Below are 14,993 nucleotides of genomic sequence, written 5' to 3' on the forward strand. Positions count from 1 at the left end.
CCATCAGGTCTGAAGTGCCCTCCTCACCCTCCCAACAGCCACGGGGGCTTTTTGTCTTGCACTGGCAAGCTGGGCCTCGTGCCTGTTTTCTTGAAGCCATGTGCACTTGCCTTCTAGACCCCAGCACACCTGCCCCCAGAAGGTGGTGCTCTTACTGTAAGGCTGACGGGCCTTAGAGAACGCCTCCCTGGCGCCTACACGGAATCAGGACTGCCATCGCCTCATGTCCGCCTGGGAGGCCTCCACTCCCGGACTCGGCCCTGCCGGAGTCATCTACTGTAGGCCACCCCGAGTTCCACAGGAAAAAGCTGAGTCCAGAGGAGCTCACACTGGAAAAACAGAATCTCTCTGGAGGGCCAAGTCCAGCGGGGCAGCCTGAATGGGATCCAATGTTTCCCGTGACTAAGAGCCAAAGGGGAGTGAGACAGGGGTCCTGTGGTCTCCCTGGACAACTGGAGATGCCTCATTGTGTGACGTCCAGAACCACTGCTGGGCCTACCCTGTGTGGGGAGCAGGGCTTCCTGGTGAGCCATGGGCAGAGGGAGGGTGGCAGGGGGCAGGGAGTGGCACCGTCATACCTGTTCCTGGGGCCGGCAAAGGGGGAGGAGCTTCTTCAGCTTCCGCTATGCTCCGCTTGGTCCTGGCCTCATCAGCCCCACCTAGGCCTTGTCTCCACATACAAGTGCACTGTGGGTGGGGCCTTCCCATCAGGCAGCAGAACTCTAGGGCCCAAGGTGCTGGGTGGAGGCAGGGGCCACTTGGGCGGTCAGCCCTGAGCTGGGTGGGCCTGGCCAGTGGGACTCGCAGCCTCCCCACCCTCCAGCTCTCCTGAGGAGGCCAAGAATGACCCCAGCCCAGGCAGCTCCCGCAGCTCCACCATCCCGAGACAAGTTGACTTCCATAATGACTTTATTTTAACATATTTAATTACAGACATAAAATAGCTGGGGAGGGGGGAGAGCCCCAGCCTAGCCCCACCATGGGGCTACAGGAGGGGAGGCGCAGGCGAGGCCCCCCTGCTGACCCTCTCTCTGGGGGTCTTCCTATGATGGGGCCCTATTGCTTGAGTGGGGGAGGAGCCATGCAAACGAGGAGGGCAGGGCAGCCACTCGGCCCCACCCCACCCCGAGGCCAGCCTCCCCACAGAATGCCCGGGCTGTGCCCCCAGCCCCAGCTGCTCCATCTCCTTCCTCTCTGCCCAGGGAACAGGCCCTCTGGCCAGCCCCTGACTCTGCCCCTACCCCCTCTGCAAACTAAAGGGGAATAAATACAAACTTTACAAAGTAAAAGGGGGTCCAACGTTGCCCTGAGGCGGGGCCTGCTCTGCCCTGGCCCAGGGCCTCGGTCCAGTGGGAGTGGAGGGGCCCTGGGGTGCAGGCCACCCCACCCGTCGCCTCACATCATTCCCAGCTGCAGCAGCGTGTTGGCGTAGGCCATGGGCTTGACGTTGGGATGAGGCTGCGGAACCGCGGCAGACGGCATGGACAGAAGTCAGAACAGAGCCCCCGGCGTAACCCTCCCCCGCCCCTTACCAGGGTCTCAGCCTCTTTGTCCCCAGGCCCGCCATGGGAGGGGCGGGGGCCCTGAGGGGGACTCACCACTGCTGTGAACTGGTGGAACTGAGGCCGCAGGTCAGAGCCCTGGAGGTGGATGTAGGAGGCTTTGTTCCCCATCTGGTCGCTGCAGGGACAGGAGCAGAGTGGACAGTGTGGTCAGGGCTGGAGGTTTAAGAGAAGGGTCGGGCAGAGAAGGAACAGAGAGAGGGAGAGGGAGGGACAGAGCCATAACAGACACAGACGCAGTGGGAAAGACAGGAATCCACAGGAAAGAACAGGAGGGGCAGGAGGACGGAGAAAAGCGGGCGGCAGTGAGGGAAGCGGGAGCAGGGAGGGGGGCACTTGCCAAGACCCTGCTCAAGATCTGACCACGCCTCCAGCTTTGCCCACCTGGAGACGCAGGGAACAGAGGAACATATCACATGGCACCATGGGGATGCAGTCAGCCTATTCTGTGTCTCAGTCAAGGACACAGGTGACTACAGCAGGCAGCAGCCTATTCTTCAACAAATAAGTGATGGGGGTGGGGAGAGACGGGAACTCACAGGAGAGAGATGGAAAATGCGGCCCTTGTTTGGGTCCCGCTTGGAAGAAGTCAGCTGGAAAACACACTCAGGAGAGACCAGGAGAAAGAGAAGTTGGTGGGATTCGGGTGAGGGCAAGGGATCAGCACTCCTTTTTAAAAGCATGAACGTGGTATTGTGGTTTAGAAAAGAGCCCTTTGCTTCTGAAACGTGGGGAATCGCAGGGAGGAAGTGAATTCCCCGGGTCTGCTGTAACCCGGGGTGGCTGGTCAGCTCCTGCAGACTGGGCTCCACTGGTGCTGTGGAGGTGGGTGACGGGCGTGGGGTGTTCATCATGCTCTTTTATCTGCTCTTGCCTGGTCTTTGAAATGTTCCATCACAAAAAGGCAAAAGAAAAACCTGTGGCTTGGTAGAGGCCCTGGGCGGGAAATGCAAAGACATACCAGTAGTTGGGGGCAGAGAAGACGGTGACACAGCGGCCTCCGTGAGCCACCTCGTAGCCCTCCGCCTTGACCTCATGGCTGCGGATGATGTAGTCCAGGTTGTTCTCTTCCAAGAAGGCCTTGGTGACGTCGGGCCCAAACTGACAGCTCACGCCCCGCTTGCTGACTGAGCGCCCATTCTGAGGGTGGACAGGTGGGAGAGACGGTTCAGGGTGACTGTTCGCCTCCACCCTCTGCCCACAGCCACACCCGCCAGCCCTGCACCCCACCACAGACTCACCTGTGGCTGCGGATCCGACCAGAGCAGGTCACACATGGGACCTGGGGCGGAGTGAGGGAAAGCGGGGCCAGGCGTTAGGGACTAGGCCACCTCCTGGCCCACCTCCTAGCATAGCCTGGTGGGGAGGCTGGGCAGGGGACATCCATCATGCACAGGCCTAGTCCACCGTGGTTCTGAGCGACCTCCACCCTCTGCTGATCTGCCCTCCAGACCCCATTCAATCCACTGTGGCATGAAGCCAGATGGAGCTTTCACTGTCACTATTCAGATCAAACCCTCTCCTGCTTGAAGCCTTTGGTGGCTCTGCGTTGCCCTAGGAACAAAGACCTGGCTTCTGACTGAGGCCTGTAAGGCTCCACAGGATTTGGGCCCAGTTAACACCATGTCCAACATCAGCCCTCAAGGCACAGCCCTGCCTGCGTGCCGATGTCTCCCTGCTTTGGGACCCCTCCTTGAGCCTAGAATGTGCTCGCCAGGCTCTGTGCACACAGGTGCATCTTCTTCCTGCAGCATCGGCTCAAACCTTGCCTCCCTGACCACCCGGCCCCGGCCCGCCCCATCCGTGTCCGCTATGGCACTTACAGGGTGCATGTGCACGTGTACCTGTGGGTGAGCTCTGCAGTGTGCCTGTCACTAGGACAGGAGCCCCAAGACCTCTCCTCCCTCCAGGGGGCCTCACATAAATAAGGACAGGTATGCTCAGCGCTCACCCAGCCTTCAGCCCGCAGTCATGACCATGTTTGCCACAGCAGCCCCACGAAGGAGGTGCACTGGCCCAAGTCACAGGTGAGGGAACTAAGGCTGAGACCTGCTGTTCCTGGCCAAGGGCACAAAGCCCATGCTCTGAGGCAGGGCTGGGGTGCAGGGCAGATCTGAGCCCACGCTGCCCCTTTCTACTGGAGACGCCTGGCCCCGCTTCCACTCACCTGAATCTGGGGGTTGCCGATTTCGCTCGATTTTCCGGATGTCATCCAGGGTGACGCCGTCTTCACTGAAGAGGCCTCCATGCATGATCTGGGGAGTTGGGGGATGCTGCTGTGAGGGAAGGTGCCAGCCACCCACAGGCCCCGACTTCCCTCCCCAGCACATCTGCCCAGGTGTGGCTGGGCAGGGACCCCACACTCGGGCCTCACGCCGTCCTCACCAGCACTTTGCCGTTGATGCACTGGGCCAGTGGGAGCCACTCGAACACCTCGCTGAAGAGCTCGTACATCTGGGCTGTGTACTTGGCCTTCACCTCACCCTCGAAACCATAGATCTGGTTCATGTTGTCTGTCTCATGGTTGCCTGGCCAAGACAGGACAGAAGAGAAAGCTCAGCCTCCAGGTACGTCAATGTCCCCCAGCCCGGTGCCCTCAGGGCCCAGAACTGTGGGTGTGTCCCCTGGCCCCGTGGGCCTCGAGCTTCCCGCTGCAGTACCTTCCTGACTGGAGGCACCAAGGGGGTATCTTGACAAAAAGTAGGCCCATGGCTGTGAACCACAGCTCTGCCTATACTTCCAGCACTTTGGGAGGCCGAGGCAGGAGAACTGCTTGAGCCCAGCATTTTGAGACCAGCCTGAGTGATATATTGAGACCTCTCTACAAAAAAATTTTTAAAATTAGCTGGGCATGGTGATGCGTGACTGTAGTGTCAGCTACTTGGGAGGCTGAGGCGGGAGGATCACTTGAGCCCATGAAGTGGAGGCTGCAGTGAGCTATGATCATGCTACTGCACTCCAGCCTGGGCAACAGAGCAAGACCCTGTCTTTTTTTTTTTTTTTTGAGACGGAGTTTCGCTTTTGTTACCCAGTCTGGAGTGCAATGGCGTGATCTCGGCTAACCGCAACCTCTGCCTCCTGGGTTCAGGCAATTCTCCTGCCTCAGCCTCCTGAGTAGCTGGGATTACAGGCACGCGCCACTATGCCCAGCTAATTTTTTGTAATTTTAGTAGAGACGAGGTTTTACCATGTTGACCAGGATGGTCTTGATCTCTTGACCTCGTGATCCACCCGCCTCGGCCTCCCAAAGTGCTGGGATTACAGGCTTGAGCCACTGCGCCCGGCCCAAGACCCTGTCTTAAAAACAAAAAGTAGGCCCATCTACAGAGCAGGTGCCCCAGCCCACCGTGAGCTCCATTCTTCTGTCTCAGACACAAACACTCAGCCTCCTCCTTCCCTTCTGCCTGAGCTCTTGTTGCCTCCTGCAACGAGGCCCACAGTAGGGGCTTCCTGAGCTTTGACCCCATGCCGGGTGCTGCTGCGTGAGCTCTGTGAGCCCACGGGCACAGGCTTCAGGCTTCGTTGCAGCCAATCGCTCACCTCCCCACTCACCGCCATGGGCAGGGCCTCCCCTGTGTGGCCCTCACAACCTGGCGAGCTCTTCTTGTCTAATCTCATCTGGACACCAAGAAACCTACATTTACAACACTTCTTGGAACCCCACCCACACTCCATGTCTTCTGAGTCTCACAGCCCAGTCCAAAGGGGAGCTCCTCAGCTCCTGGCCACACCGTGCTCTTATGCCTCCCCATCTTTGTCACTAGCAGCCGCAGCCCTGCAGATGCTCCGGCCAGAATCTTAAGAGGGCCCCTTTTGTCCCCTCTTTGTCTCACACCTGTGTCTGCTCCTCCAGCAATACTCGGGGCTCTATTTCAAATGTCTTTCCCTCCCTCCCTCTCCCTCTTCCTCCTTCCCCCTTCCTCCCTCCCCCTTCCTTCCCTCCTTCCCTTTCTCTTTCTTGCCTCTCTCTTTCTTTCTTCTCTCTCTCTTTTTGAGACGTAGTCTTGCTCTGTCACCCAGGCTGTAGTGCAGTGGCATAATCTCAGCTCACGGCATCCTCTGCCACCCAGGTTCAAACGATTCCCCTGCCTCAGGCTCCTGAGTAGCTGGGACTACAGGTGTGCACCACCACGCCCAGCTAATTTTTTTGTATTTTAGTAGAGATGGGGTCTCACCATGTTGGCCAGGATGGTCTCCATCTCCTGACCTAGTGATCTGCCCGCCACGGCCTCCCAAGGTGCTGGGATTACAGGCTGTGCCACCGTGCCCAGCCTCTGATCTTGCTCTGCTGCCCACGCTGGGGTGCATGCTGTCATTGTGGCTCACTGAAGCTCACAGTCCTGGGCTCAGGCAATCATCCTGCTTTGGCCGCCCAAGAGGCTGGGACTATAGGTGCACAGTGCCACCATGCCTAGCTAATTTTTCTTTTAGATTGAGTCTTGCTCTATTGCCCAGGCTGGAGTGCAGTGGCGTCATCTTGGCTCACTGTAACCTGCGCCTCCCAGGTTCAAGCGATTTTCCTGCCTTAACCTCCCAGGTAGCTGGGATTAGCAATTCTCCTGCCCCAGCCTCCTAAGTAGCTGGGATTACAGGCATGAGACACCATACCCAGCTAATTTTTGTATTTTTAGTAGAGATGGGGTTTCACCATATTGGACAGGCTGGTTTCGAACTCCTGACCTCAGGTGATCCACCCGCCTCAGCCTCCCAAAGTGCTGAGATTACATGTGTGAGCCACTGCACCCAGCCTTTTTAAAAATGTTTACTAGAGACAAGGTCTCACTGTGTTGCCAAGGCTAGCCTCAAACTCCTGGGCTCAAGTGATCCTCCCACCTTGGCCTTCCAAAGTACTGGGAGTACAGGTGTGAACCACCACACTCAGCTCCAGGCTCTACTTCAGTCAGGAGAACCCAAATCTGACCCAAGTCTGAATGTGAGGAGGCACAGTTGCCTCGTCAGCAGTCCCTTGCTCCCACCCTTGGCCCCTGGTCTGGGCACTCAGTCACTCAGCTTGACTTTTTACTGCCAGATTTAGGGCCACTCAGGAGCCTGTTTCATGCCCTTGTGAAAACTAGAAAAAGGGCCCCATCCTCAGACCCTTGTTTGCCATCTGCTGAAAAATAGAGTAAACAACCATTTCTACGCTATCTATGATATAAATGCAACCTCTGGTGTGATGCTATTGTGCAATGCACAACATACTCAGCCTTACAAGGCTGCCCTGCACATGATCTCCGAGTCCACAAAATAAATACAGCTACAGCTATTATCCTTGCAGAGTGAGCGCTCCACCCAGGAACCTACACTGAACCCAAACCTTGTCACTTCCCGGCTCACCTCGAAGTAGATGAAAGTGATCTGGGTACAGGAGCTTAAAGCCGAAAAGGGTGAGGATCACTTCTACAGAGAAGGAGCCTCGGTCCACAAAGTCACCATTAAATATCTGTCCTGCTAAGGAAAACATGGCAAGCGTGGAGGGGGTGGGGTGGGGTGGTAGGGGATAGTATGGCACTGAGAACCTACCTCCTGTCTCCCAAGAAAGCCAGTGGCAGGGAGGTGCGGGGACCAGTCAGTCCGCCTGCTTCAGCTCTCCCCAGAGAGGCCTGCAGCCACAGGGGAGATGGGACACGGGCCCTCCCAACCAACAATGCACAGGCCTAGTGGGCCTACAAGTGGCCATTCATCAAGCGAGTATCATAATATGGGCAAATACTTACATAGCATCAAGTGTGGGCCAGGCCCTGTTCTTAACTTATCCTCTCAATAACTGAAGAGTAACAGGGTTGTACAAATTCTCCTCCTCTTACAAATGGGGAAACTGTGGCACCGAGAAGTGAAGTAACCTGCTTCGGTCACACAGCTGGGAAGTGGCAAAGCCAGGATGGAACCCAGGTGTGGCCAGTGCCAGGTGCCAGTCAAATGTGATCCCGAAGCAGATGAAGACATGGCCAGAGAGACTGAGCTACTAGCTCAGGTCACACAGCAGGTGGGTGCTGGTCCAGGCCTGTCTGAGCCTGGGGTACGTGGCCAGCCTCAGCTCCCCCTGCATCTTGGTGCCCCATCATGGCCAGCCCTCTCCTTTCCAAGGTCACGTCTTTTCCCTGGTAGGGGCTCCTCCCACTCTGTGCAGATCTGAGGACAGGGCTGGGGCCAGGGGTGGGAAGAGGGTTGGCTCTGCTGAGAAGGATACATAGGGGTTGGTCTCCGAGGGTAAACCGTTGAGCTCGAATATGTTGAGGAGGTCATAGAACTGGCCATGGGTGTCCCCGCACACTGTAATCTTCTCTGTCTGAAAGAAAAGAGGCCACCGGAGAGGGAGGGGCCCAGAGAGAGACGTGGGGAGGGGGCAGAGGAGAGGGGAAGGGTAAGAGTTCACAGTAGACCGAGAAGAATCATGCAAGAGGCACAAGCAGGGCACACAAACAAAGAGGGTGGGACAGAGACCAAGAGGCCAGGAGAGAAATGGGACATTCAGGAGAGAAAGGCACAAGGGTGGGGTGTCAGGGAGAGAGGGAGGTGGATCCATGAGTTCCTGAGCTCTGTGGCCCCTCCCCAGCCAGAGAACCCACCCCCGCCAGCCCTCCCCACACTGCCCCCCAACGCGCACCTCTTTGAGTGTGGTTTCCACGAGCGTGCTCAGCTTGGAGAGGACCTCTTTGACCTGTACCAGAATCTGGAAGGCAGGGCAGATTCAGTGGGAGTGGCTGCAGGGGCTGCTGCCCAACCCTGCCCTGAATGCCTGGACTGCCCAGGAAACCCTGACGGGCTGAGGATCAGGGAGAAGCAGGGAGAGAAGAAAAAGGGCAGGGGAGGTCTGGAGGAGTGGGGGCAGGCCAGGCTGGAGGCAGCCTGCAGGCTTCTGAGTGGCCTGTGCACTGCTGAAGCATCGTGATTGTTTGTTTCTTATGAAAACCTGATTCTTGAATTATCTTCAAATCTGCAGCATCGTGAGGAAACACGTGCATGAATCCAGATTGCAGAACATTTTATAATAGAACTGGCCCGGACACAGCTCAATGTCACTGTCATAAAAGAGTCTCCCAAAAAAGAAGTGAGACTTTCCAGGTAAGAAGAGGTAAAAAGGCAGGTCATATATAACACTGGTGCTTTCAATGGGCCTGAATTTTTTAAAAGCCACTAAAAAGGATGTTTTGAGGAAAGCTGGGGGGAATTAAAATATTAATAGATGTCTAGAAATGCAGATGATTTTTTTCACAGATTGGAGAGACCTTGACAATGATGCATATGTGTCAATGTTTCCAGATTTCCCGGATGGCCTGTGGATTGTCTGCCTTAGTCAGTATTACTGTATCAGCGATGAACTTCTAAGGCAGGACAACTCAACTGTGGTCATACAAGAGAACGTCTTTGTTTTTGGGAGATCCAGGATATGATGGCTGCAACTTACTCTCAAATGGGTTAGGGGAAAAAAAAAGTATACACATCCATATGCATACATAAGTAGACAGACACGTAAAGTAAATGCATAAAACGTTCACAAGTGGTGAATCCGGGTGAACGGTGTATAGACCTTAACTGTACTGTTCTTTCAACTCTGCAGGTTTGACAATTGCCAAAATAAGTTGGGGAAAAAAGTGTTAAGAAAACATAGGAGGCATCTACTTCTAGTCAGAAGGTAGAAAGTTACAAAAGACTGCCTCGCTCTAACATGAAAACAAGCCAAACAAGCAACCACAACAGAAACAAAAAGCCATCTGAGAGCTGGCCATGCAAAGGACCTAAATTCATCAAAATGCAGGCAAGACGAGCCCTTCCTTGGAGAAGGAACCCACAGCTTTCATCCTGGTGCAGGCAGGAGGGCTGAGTGTGAGGGTAAATCAGTGGAAGTTCACGGACGTGTGGGGGCTGGCCTGACAGATGAGGACCCCAGGGAGCCCCAGCACAGCCTGCCTCTGCCCCTGCCAACTCCCTCACATGAGCTTCATGGAAGGCTAGGCATGAGGAAGTGAGCTTGAGAGAAACCCCCTGAGGTACAGAAGTGGGGGTGAGACTGGGGAGGGGAGAGCACCCCAGCAACCCAACAGTCTGGTGGCAGGGCTGAATACCAGAGGTCCCCCACAGCTCCAAAAGCTGGTGACTTTAAAACATAAAGACATCCCTGGAAGTCTGCCAGTGCTAAGATTCCAAGCTCTGCTGAAAGGAAAGTCCTGATTCTACTCTGAACACATTTAAAGCCGATGGTAAAGAAACACTGCCCCTAAACTACAAATGGGGTTCATACAGCCCTTCCCTCTTGTGGCTAAACAGAAGAAATGTGTGCCATTTTCTTATTTTATTTAAGACAGGGTCTCACTCTGTCACCCAGGCTGGATGCAGTGGCTCAATTACAGTTCACTGCAGCCTCAACCTCCCAAGCTCAGGTGATCCTCCCACCTCAGTCTCCTGAGTAGCTAGGACTACAGGTGCCAGTCACAATGCCTGGCTAATTTTTGTATTTTTTTGTAAAGATGGGGTTTCTCCATGTTGCCCAGGCTGGTCTTGAACTCCTGGGCTCAAGCAATTTGCCCACCTTAGCCTTCCAAAGTGCTAGGATTACAGGCCTGAGCCATGGTACTCAGACTAGGTATGCCATTTTCTGAGGAAAAACTTCATTTACCTTGGTCTCTAATGTTCTTTTATACAAAATGCCTGGCATAGAATAAAACTATAAGATACATGAAGAACTGATAACAGAGCAGACTCAGATGACAAGCCAGAACCCAGAGACTGAGCTACCAGCTCAGGTCACACAGTAGGTGGGTATTGGCCCGGGCCAGATGATGGAACTACCAGACAGAGACTTTAAGATAACTATGGTAAATGTGTGAAAGGACTTGGTGGATAAAGTAGACAATATACATGAACATATGGGACAAAGGGATGAAAAGTATATTTAAAAAAAACAACTAAATGAAAATGCTACCAATAAAAAATACAAGAGATAAATCATTCATGTGTTGGGCTTAACAGCAGTTAGAAACAATCAGTGAACATAAGGACAACTGAAATTATCCAGACTGAAATACACAGAGGAAAAATAGTGAAAAGAATTAAAAAACTCAGATCATTAAGATCTAATAGTATCAAATGGTCTAAAAAGCATGTTATTAGCTTTCCAGAAGGAGAGGGGAGCAGAAATGGGAAGAAATACAAGAAGAGTTAATGGCTAAGAACTTTCCAAAACTAATGAAAGATATTATTAACCTACAGATCTAAAAGGCTCAGTGAATAAATACAGGATAGACTCAAAAAAAGTACATCAAAGCCCATTATACTCAAACTACTAAAAACCAAAGATAAAATCTTAAAACCAGTGAAGAAAAAGACAGACAGGAACAAAGATATGAATGATTGCTCATAGAAATAATGGAGGTCAAAAGATAACACCACATTTAAAGCACTGAAACAATGTCAACTAGAATTCTATATCCAGCAAAGATGTCCCTAAAATGAAGACAAAATAAAAACATTTTCAGGCAGACCAAAGCTGAGAGAATTAGTCTAGAGCAGATGTGCACTGTAAGAAATGCTAAAAGTACTCAGGCAGAAGGGGCATGATACCAGATAGAAGCCCACATATGGAAGAAGAAACAAGGAGTAAGAGAAAGGATAAATATAAAAGACATTTTCTGTGCATTCATATGTATATTCCTTTAGAAGACCAGTGTATATTTAAAGAAATGACAACAATGTATTTATAGCAGATGCATAAGTATGACACGAGCACAAAGGTTGGGAGAAATGAAAAGGAATCACTGTAAGATTCGTTTTTTTTTTTCTTCTGAGACTGAGTTTTGCTCTGTTACCCAGGCTGGAGTGCAGTAGCGTGATCTTGGCTCATTGCAACCTCCGCCTCCTGGGTTCAAGTGATTCTTGTGCCTCAGCCTCCAGAGGAGCTGGGATTAAAGGTGTGTGCCACCACACCTGGCTAATTTTTATATTTTTAGTAGAGACAGGGTTATAGAGATGGGGTTTTTGCCATGTTGGCCAAGCTGGTCTCAAACCCCCAACCTGAAGTGATCTACCTGCCTCAGCCTCTGAAAGTGCTGAGATTACAGGTGTGAGCCACCGTCCCTGGCCATAAGATTCTTTTATTTTCCTTTAAGTATCATATTATTATCTTAAAATAGGATGGGACAAGTTAAAGTTACACAGTGTAATCTTTAGAGCAGTCTTTTTCATCCAGGGTTCTGGGAAATGATAAAGCCTTACAGAAAATATTTTCAGTGATATTTGCTCAGTTCTCTCAAGGCAGGTGCACAGATTCACAGGAGAGAAGTGAATTCACCATGTATATAATGGATGCCTAAGGGAGTCAGGGCTTAATTCTCTTACTAGAGCAACCACTGAACACTCCATCCCTCCTCACACACTTTCACGAGTTCACAAGTATCATAAAAAATTCAATAAAACAGATGAAATGCTAAAAGATTCCTGATTCACACAAAAGAAAGTCAAAGAAGGAGCAACGGGGAAAAAAACAAATGGGACATACAGAAATGAGCTATCTAGACAGTAGATTGAAATGCAATCATATGACTGCTGATAGTTACATTAAATATAAATGAACTAAACACTCCAATTAAAAGATGAAGATTGGCCAGAAGCAGTGGCTCACGCCTGTAATCCCAGCACTTTGGGAGGCCAAGGTGGGTGAATCATCTGAGGTCAGGAGTTTGAGAGCAGCCTGACCAATGTGGTGAAACTCCATCTCTACTAAAAATACAAAAATTAGCTGGGTGTGGTGGTGTGTGCCTGTAATCCCAGCTACTCTGGGGGCTGACGCAGGAGAATCGCTTGAACCTGGGAGGTGGAGTGTGCAGTGAACCAAGATCATGCCACTGCACTCCAACCTGGACAAGAGTGAAACTCTGTCTCCAAAAAAAAAAAAAAAGAAAAGAAAGGTAATGACTGTCCCACTGTATAAAAAGGCAAGACCCAAGTATATGCTGTTTACAAGAAAAACATTTTAAATATAAAGATACCAATGGGTTAAGTACAAATGGGTAGAAAAGTTATATGGTACGAATATCAAGTGTAAAAAATCTGGCCTAACTATATTCATAACAGAAAACATGGATTTGAAGCCAAAAAGTACTGAAGTCACTTCATTATAATGAGTCAATTCATCATGAAAGCATAACAACCCTAAATGTGTACCTAATAAAAGTTTCAAAATACAGGAAGCAAAAAACTGACAGAATCATAGGGAGAAACAGGCAAATCCACAAGTATAGTTGGAGCTTTTAACAGCCCCCTCTCAATGAATGATTGAGCAATTAGAAAAAAACAGGCTATAAAAGATTTTTAACAGCAGTCTCAACCATCTTGAACTAATTGACATTTATGGAGCCCTATGACTAATGACTGCAAAATACACACTATTTTCCAGTACACACTGCATGCTTGCCAAGATAGATCCAAAAATAGCCCCAATGGAATCATTCGGTGTGTGTTGTCAGACCAAATTAGAAATCAGCAACATCTAGAAGTCCCCAAATATTTGGGAGTTAAATAATACCCTTCTCAATAACCTATGGGTAAAATCAGAACTCATAAAGAAAATTAGAAAAAAAATTCTAACTCAGTGATGATGAAAATACAACATATCAAAATTCATGGGACACACCTAAAGCACTGCTTAGAAGGAAATCTACTGTTAAGCTCTTTGCGTAGAAGATGTAAAATTAACAGCACTAATAACCATCTTAAGAAGCCAGAAGAAAGCAAATTAAGCCTCAAGAATGCATAAGAGAATAATGAATGAAAAATCAATTAAACCAAAAAGACAATCAATAGAGAAATTCAACATGAACAATGAAAACATGTTCACAAAAAAGACTTGATTGAGAAGGTTCATAGCAGCTTATACTTATAAAAGCTACAAAGTAGAAATAACCCAACTGTCTCTCAAAAGAAGACTGCATAAACAAATCACCAGCTGTTCAGACAATGGAGGATGTGAACTACTGATACACACAACATCCATGTATGAACCCATACACTCTGCGTCGCAAGAAAGAAGAGACACTAAACACTGAAAGCCCATGCAACATTGACATGAAATTCAAAACCAGGCAGAATTAATCTGTAGTGGTGAAAAATCAGATCAGTGGTTGCCCCTGGGATGGGAGTGAGGGATGACTGGAAAGGGGTCAAAGGGAGCTTTCTGGTTGATGGAAATGTTCTGTAACTTGTTTGGGCAGTGAGCATATAAAACTATAAATACTCATCTAACTGGACACTTAAGATTTGTGTATTTTATTGTGCATTAATTATACTTCAATTAAAAATGACCAGGAATGTGGAAAGTCCTCCTCTCTCACCTTTAACAATGTGGTCATCCTAAAAGCTGACCCATTCAGAGCACTAACCGTGTGCTATGCACTATTAGAAGCACTGATGTGGACTACATGCAGTTACTCCTTACAACAGCCCTTGATGGAGACAACATGATTATCCCCACTGTAGAGAGGAGGAAATCAAGGCACAGAGAGGTGAAGCCATCTGCTCACAGGCACACAGCTAGTATATGGGAAGGCAGATTTGAACCCAGGCCACCTGGCTCTCTAGGCCCCATCAGTTGGCAGCTTCCCACACTGCCTGCACACTCCTGTGAGTCATCTGCCTGTCAACCTGACTCACAAGAAGTCCTGCATCCTCACAACCAACCCAGGAGGCAGTGGATCCCAGCAGTTCCCCCAAAGGTATGGTAAGGCGCCTGTAGCCCTGAGAGGTCAGGGGCCTCGTCCAGATGGGATACCAGAGCCTGAGTCTCACTCAACCAGTTAACACCTTGTGGCCAGCTGCCCTCCTGGGTCAGGTTTGGGGGCAGCGGTGGGGGATGGACTCAGGACTAGGAGCAACCATCAGGTCCAAACAACCTGCAACAACCAGCAGCCACAGACGCCCAAGAGCCTGGGATGAGAACTCGAAGCAACAGACTCTGCTGCTGCTTCACCTTGCACCCTGGGCTGTCACCTGACCTCTCTGGTCCTTTGTCCCTGCATCTGTCCAACGGCACTGCCTGCCACCTCCCTAAACTGCTGTGGGACGAGATGAGATCACGTGGTAAGCCCCCGGCACAGTGTCTGACACGTGACTCCCGCTCGGTGTCGGCTGTTGTGGCTGCCCTTCTGTCGCTTTACTCAGTGCCTGTGCCTGGCAGTGCTGTGATGCCATCCCAGGATTCCCAGTGTGCCTGGTACCTGACAGGTGCGTTACCTGGTAGGCGCATTTCCGGTGCAGTTTCTTCTGGTCCTTGTACCACTGCATGAGCTCCTTCATGAAGGTGATTGTCACTTTGCCGTCCTCCAGCTTGGGTCCACTGTACTCATCTTCGATGGCTGGGGTGTGAACGAAGGGGACACGAGAGTCAGTGACCACAGCCACTGTCAGGGGGGAAAGGGGTCTCGCTCCAAGGGATGAGGC

At 51.0% G+C, this 14,993-nt stretch overlaps 1 protein-coding gene across 1 annotated transcript in view; it reads right to left on the reverse strand.

Annotated features, from left to right (window-relative positions):
- Positions 1-891: 891 nt before the first annotated feature.
- PPP5C (protein phosphatase 5 catalytic subunit) overlaps positions 892-14,993 on the reverse strand; it is a 39,993-nt gene continuing 25,891 nt past the window's right edge. The window contains exons 4-13 of the mRNA XM_012446649.2: positions 14,787-14,908; positions 8,170-8,235; positions 7,753-7,851; positions 6,900-7,005; positions 3,948-4,090; positions 3,730-3,817; positions 2,804-2,844; positions 2,524-2,702; positions 1,599-1,680; positions 892-1,458 (exon numbers count right to left, since the gene is read on the reverse strand). Of these exons, the coding sequence (XP_012302072.1) occupies positions 1,396-1,458; positions 1,599-1,680; positions 2,524-2,702; positions 2,804-2,844; positions 3,730-3,817; positions 3,948-4,090; positions 6,900-7,005; positions 7,753-7,851; positions 8,170-8,235; positions 14,787-14,908 (989 nt within the window). The 3' untranslated portion in view covers positions 892-1,395. The remainder of the gene's footprint in view (positions 1,459-1,598; positions 1,681-2,523; positions 2,703-2,803; positions 2,845-3,729; positions 3,818-3,947; positions 4,091-6,899; positions 7,006-7,752; positions 7,852-8,169; positions 8,236-14,786; positions 14,909-14,993) is intronic.

This window comes from Aotus nancymaae, unplaced genomic scaffold (genome assembly GCF_030222135.1).
Source record: "Aotus nancymaae isolate 86718 unplaced genomic scaffold, 86718_ANA_hifiasm-v0.15.2.pri h1tg000028l, whole genome shotgun sequence".
NCBI lineage: Eukaryota > Metazoa > Chordata > Mammalia > Primates > Aotidae > Aotus > Aotus nancymaae.